The sequence below is a fragment of the Frankliniella occidentalis genome, unplaced genomic scaffold (genome assembly GCF_000697945.3).
Source record: "Frankliniella occidentalis isolate FOCC.00 unplaced genomic scaffold, Focc_3.1 Scaffold34, whole genome shotgun sequence".
Lineage (NCBI taxonomy): Eukaryota > Metazoa > Arthropoda > Insecta > Thysanoptera > Thripidae > Frankliniella > Frankliniella occidentalis.
Window position 1 is genome coordinate 1,438,650 of NW_026267164.1, and position 5,396 is coordinate 1,444,045.

The window sequence follows — 5,396 nt, forward strand, 5'->3', positions numbered from 1 at the left end:
CATATTTACTTTATGTTGCTACGAGGATGAGTGATGTTAAGACATTTGACACTATAAAGACTCAATTGGAAACACTGCCAAGCAAAGTGCCACAGGGTGAAAAATATGAATTAAACTTACTATAGTTTATTTTTCCCTATGCTATTGAATCCTTTCAGTGTTGCTCTATTACAATAATTTACATATGTATTAGAATCTTGAACATTAATTTGGCCTTGCATCAAACTAAAGATGTCTTTACTTTGGCAACGCTCTCAATGAATTTTTTTGTGACCTACAATTTTAATCAACTCAGGCAGTATGTTACCAATAACATATTAATCAATTCATGCTCTGCCTTTTTCTTTCAGTAGATATATTTGTGTTTTTTTTCTACATCTCCTGAAACCATTATTAATTTGTTTTATTATTTTTCTTTTCAAGTCTCAAAAGGCTCTATTGTTTCACAAGGGACATTTTTCAAGAGAAATGTCACATTTCTATTATCTGCCTTATCTTTAGCTTTTCCAAACAATTGTAGAAATATGTTTTCTAGCTAACAGTTGTGGGAAAACCCTTTCCTGTACTTAAATACATACAACTCCCACCAGTTGACTTCTCAAGAATTCTTTTAGTCAAATTTTAACTGTAATTGTTATCTAATCTCTACACTTCTTTGTGATTGTACAGTATTTACAAAATGCGCATTGTCAAGCTAAGTCAGAATTCACCTGCTTTTTTTAAACTGATTTATTGAGGGAAAAGTGTGACTAAATTTGTTTTGCATTGTCATACATTGATTTTCAATTTTTGTTTTTCTTGTTTTGTTTTGTTATAAATGTAGTAGCTTTTTCATGATTTAGATTTTAAGTTTTTACTGATGCCTGTATTTTGTTCAAGAAAGCTGTTTCCTTCCTTTGCCTTCTGCTTGCCATTGCCAAACACTGTTGTTATGTAATGGCATTGTGTACCGTAATGGCATTCTAATGCCACTTGACAGTCCAGCCATCCCCATTAGGTCATTTACTTCTGAAAACAATAACTAGACAACTTGATTTACTTATTTTAGTAGGTTAGTTGAAAGCATTTTAACAAGAAAGTAAACCACAAAAACTCTCTTAAATTTTCTGTGAGTATATGTTTTTCAGAGGTAGAGATGACAAAATCTTAACAAGCATCTTTTTACTGTACTGCATATTCCTTCAAAGTAATAGGTTTTCTAAAACTCCTTCATTTAGGTCATATTATTGTTTTTGACAATTTTAACCAGTATATTGTTCTTACTTTCCTCAATATTTGTTTACGAGGTGGCTGGTTCTCACCGTAACCATTTGTGGTTGTACTGTTCTGTACCACATGCAAGCTTGCGTGGTAGATTGCCTTCCATAGCTGACCAGCTGATCATGGCACCTAGGCGATGGTGTAGACAATCCGCTCGCAAGTGTGCATGCAGTACCACAGCCTCACCATAGAAGTAGGAGGGACAAATCAGCCCCCTGGTACTGTGTTGAACCAGAGGTAAAGGAAAGTATTGTACCCTATGTTAATATGTTCTCTTCGTAAAGTACTGATGTGCTGTGTTTTATTTATGACTTTGAGGCTGTCAAAATCCCCTCCTTCATTTTGTAGAAAGTTTAAACAAACCAAAAGCAACAATTGGTTATTCCACCGTCCCAGATCCAAGCTGTTTCTTAAAAAGGATTGTTCTTTATGAAGTTTATCTTATAGGAGGTATGTGTGTCAGCTACCTTATATATTGATATTTAATATCTTTGTGTATGCTGATACTTCCAGAATCATGCTAGTATCAGTTGTTTGCCTGTGATGAATTAAACTATCTCAATCAAATACAAAAAATTGTTTGTGTTTGTAGGATGACAATTTTCATCCTCTCATTTTGGTATTTTATTCAATAATGTGAGTGAAATTGTTTTTTTTTGTGTGTGTGTTTTTTTTTATGAGCCTGTAGGTCGTTGGCCGTCTCGTGCGAAGTTGCGGCCGTAGATGGTGAAGGTGCGCAGGTCGAGGAGAGGCTGCGGTTGCTTCAGTGAGAGGGTCACCTTCCGCATGCCGGTGTCCGCGGCGAGCTCGCTGTAAATGTCCATAAGCAGCACGTGAGTGACTGAACCGTCCCTGCAGCGCCAGTGCGACAGCTGAGCCCGAGGCCCGAGGGCACTTACCTCTGGAAGGAGTACACATTGGCGGGCAGGGGATCGTAGCGCGGCCCGGCCAGCGTGGACGCGAACTGCAGGGTGTCCTTGTCTTGGTAGCTTGCCATGAGTCTGATGGACTGGAACTCGGTCCACTTGATGGTGGGAGAGTCGAGCCCGGGGGCGAGCCAGCCACAGGAGTGAATGTCGTTGCTCAAGCACGAGATGATCCCGCACACCTTTTGGGCAGAGTTCGAGACCATTTTTGATGCCGGGGCTTCCTCGCGAATCAGACTGAACCTGGCAGGTGGATCAACCACCTTTCACCACCTCCACATCAAAAGTCTTATTCACCCCACCGATGCCCGAAGTCAGACTGAATGCTTACGTGCGGGTGGGTTGCCTACTCGTCGTGACCGTTCTGACGTCCTGGTCGTGACGTATACGGCTGAGGACGGGCGGGGTGAATCAGCTTCCTATTTGGTGGTATACCTCCCTTGCCCACTTACTTGCACGCCAGTCGTGGCCACCTTGGAGTGGTCGCGGACGCCGTCGAACGCCACGACACGGTAGTAGAAGCCGTCGAAGTCCTGCTCCGCCTCCTCCTTGTTGAAGGTGGGCGCGTCGCGAGGCCGCGAGTGGCCCCCGTGCAGGCTCACGGCTGCGCTCGTCGTCTGTGGCCAATCGTTACTTAGAGGTGGTCGTTACACTTTGCGTACACGGATATTTAGAAACAATTTTAACGCGCACTTACCTGGAACAGTTTCACCCCCCTAGTTGTAACAGCGTATGTGCAGCAAAAGCCATTGTCGCAGATCTTTCCGATAGATTGGACTTCTTTGTCCTGGGCCGGGCGCTCGAGTTCAACGGACTTGTACATGGTCAGGTTGTCCTGGATCATCCTGAGGGCCTTCATCTCCTCGTAGGGGTCGGTGTCGCCCGCGCCGTAGTTTTGCACGGGGTCGATGCGCTCCGGGAGGGGCTGCGGCCGCATGGCGTAGTCCTCCCAGTGGCCGTGCTTGGGCACCTGGCTGACGAGTAGCTTGTGCTGCTTGCGCCAGTTCATGGTGTACTTGAGGATGCCCTGGCGGCCGCGGTAGATGCCGCTGCCCGTGCTGCCCCCCGAGGGGTTGTTGTAGCCGGAGGCCAGTACGGTCGCGTCAAGGGCGTGCGCCCACCCAGAGTGCGCCTGGACCGCCGTCAGGAACGGCACCTCGGAGAACCAGGCGGCGCTGTAGACGATGTCGGTGATTTTGCGCTCGCGGACGAGCTCCGCCGAAGGCTTGTCAAACAGGATGTCGAAGCAGATGAACATGCCGAAGCGGACGCCGAAGTCGGTGTCGAACTCGATGTACTCCACGGCGGGGGGCACGTCGTTGGATCTCTCGCCGAAGAGGTTGTACTTGTGGTACCTGAAAGCGACCGGTAGCGGATGGTCAAAGAAGCGGTTGCTCTTGCAATGGCGTGCACCATCTTGACGACGTACTTGGCTATGATCTGCCCACTGCGGTCGAAGACCACGTTGGTGTTGTAGTTGTAGGAGCCCTTCGCGATGCACTTGGCGTCCCCGGCGGCGCACGGCTGCTTGTCCACCAGGTTGACGACCAGGTAGATGTTGTTCTTCTTGGCCAGGCACGACAGATCGTGGAGGGGCTGTTCGATAGGAGAGGCTGGTGTAGAGAGGTCGGGTCGGGAGTCCTGCTCAGGGCGGAACCAGTGGAAATGCTCACCTGGTCGTGGCCATCGGTCCAGTCACACGGCGTGCTGTTCTCCTGCACGGCCATCGGCAGGCGCTCGTTACCTAAGCCTTGCAGGCCGTCCTCGGCGAACACGATGATGTCCGCACCCTGCAAAGGCGGGAGGAATGTTACGCGCAATAGGCGCCCCCATAGTGTTGCGGGTTGGACTAACTTCCTTCGTCCGCAATATATTGCCTTATAAGGCGCCATAGCTCCTGCAGCCCTAGCTAGCATGGGCTTGTCCAGAAAGCACGTCGGTTTTTCTCAGATTCATCGGAAGCTCAGCGCCTGCGAGACTCGGGGTAGGCCACCCCGCAGTGCACGCATGCACTGCACGCGAGATGATGCCTACCTACCAGGCGCCATGAGAGCTTGCGTCGGCTGTTCTGGGCTATTTCTTGTCGGTGAATAGCGGACGTATTTTGTGGATGATTCCCATGCAATGCCGCCGCGCGCTGGAGCGCACAGTAGGTAGAGCAACACCCGGCGCCGTGACCCACGGACCGCGCGAGCTGTTAGCACCTCACCTCCGGGGCGCGCGCTCGCTTACCTGCTCGGCGGCCTGCTGCGTCAACATGCCCATCGCGTCGATGTTGGCCATGATGTTCTCCAGGGCGGTCTTCCCCGTCATGGCGGGGGCCGCGAAGTCCACCACGGCGGCCGTATAGTGCGGGTCGTCCGGCTTGGAGCAGCGCCCGGGGGCGGCGCACAAGGCCAGCAAGACCACCAACGCAGCCGGCAGGGTCGGCGCCATGGCTGGGATTAGACTGTTCCAAAGGTGAGCGTCGCGTCTAGGCGGGCGGCGGTACTTTGTAAGATATGAGTTCTCAGGAAGGGACGCCACCATGTCTTGATAGCATCACTACCAGATTTATGGAATCATTTTTGAGACGGTTTTAGACGTTTGAAGGCATCAGTTTTCCCTGGATTAGATCTTTACGTAATTTTGACAACCCGTTATAAGACGAATTAGATTTTCCCTCGATATCGTGCAAAAAATTGTTCTGTCACCCGTTGACAAAGAGGCATTCATTCATTCAATTCTTTTAAGAGCCCAAAATAACGTAACAGTAAACTGCACCAATCTTACTTTTTCACCTGATACTGGGCGGCTGCTCACCGCTGCTTACGCTCGCGGCGGTGGCAAGAGAGGGACTGTCGGTCGCGCGACCGCGGCAAGAGCAGCGCGCGTTTGTCTTTCATCTTGTCGACACTTTGTTGAGTGTGGTGTGATTCACCCCTCCCCCCCCCCTCCTCCTCCTCCCATTGCGCCGGCCGGTCTTAGTCAAGGCGGTTATTCACATTCCGAATTAACCACATGGCTATGGCCGAGGCTATGGGTATTGCGAAAGAAAGATGTCTCTCGAGAAGTACCTTTTCCGCTGACCGAACATCAAGAGCATCAGGAGAGAGTCCGTCACCTTGGAGCCAGTGCCCTCTCCCCCTCGCGACCCCCCGCTTTTCTCTCTTATCTTGCTGAGGGTTTGATTGTTCTGAAGTGACCGACGGGTATTCATGGCTTATTTAA

The 5,396-nt window shown here is 49.5% G+C and overlaps 2 protein-coding genes across 3 annotated transcripts in view; both read right to left on the reverse strand.

Moving 5' to 3' along the window:
- Positions 1-1,544: 1,544 nt before the first annotated feature.
- Positions 1,545-5,098, reverse strand: LOC113212097 (vanin-like protein 1). Of its 2 annotated transcripts, none has more exons than XM_026430684.2 (8): positions 4,959-5,098; positions 4,419-4,635; positions 3,860-3,976; positions 3,616-3,782; positions 2,884-3,541; positions 2,639-2,803; positions 2,160-2,368; positions 1,545-2,070 (listed from the first exon to the last, which is right to left on the reverse strand). In XM_026430684.2, the coding sequence occupies exons 2-8, from the start codon at positions 4,620-4,622 to the stop codon at positions 1,935-1,937; spliced, it is 1,656 nt and encodes a 551-aa protein (XP_026286469.1). In that variant the 5' UTR covers positions 4,623-4,635; positions 4,959-5,098; the 3' UTR covers positions 1,545-1,934. The 2 variants fall into 2 exon arrangements, with proteins under 2 accessions (XP_026286469.1, XP_026286470.1); XM_026430685.2 differs by having other exon boundaries at positions 4,967-5,064.
- Positions 5,099-5,149: 51 nt separating this feature from the next.
- LOC113212103 (dorsal-ventral patterning protein Sog) overlaps positions 5,150-5,396 on the reverse strand; it is a 37,965-nt gene continuing 37,718 nt past the window's right edge. Inside the window, exon 10 of the mRNA XM_052266014.1 lies at positions 5,150-5,202. Coding sequence (XP_052121974.1) covers positions 5,150-5,202 — 53 coding nt within the window. The remainder of the gene's footprint in view (positions 5,203-5,396) is intronic.

What these genes read in the sequence shown, in the direction of transcription:
- LOC113212097 (XM_026430684.2), bottom strand. Translation starts at nt 4,622, where the DNA reads ATGGCGCCGACCCTGCCGGCTGCGTTGGTGGTCTTGCTGGCCTTGTGC. An exon ending in CGCAGCAGGCCGCCGAGCAG is followed by an intron (nt 3,977 to 4,418) that starts GTAAGCGAGCGC and finishes CCGCCTTTGCAG; the next exon opens with GGTGCGGACATCATCGTGTT. An exon ending in GGGGGGTGAAACTGTTCCAG is followed by an intron (nt 2,804 to 2,883) that starts GTAAGTGCGCGT and finishes GATTGGCCACAG; the next exon opens with ACGACGAGCGCAGCCGTGAG.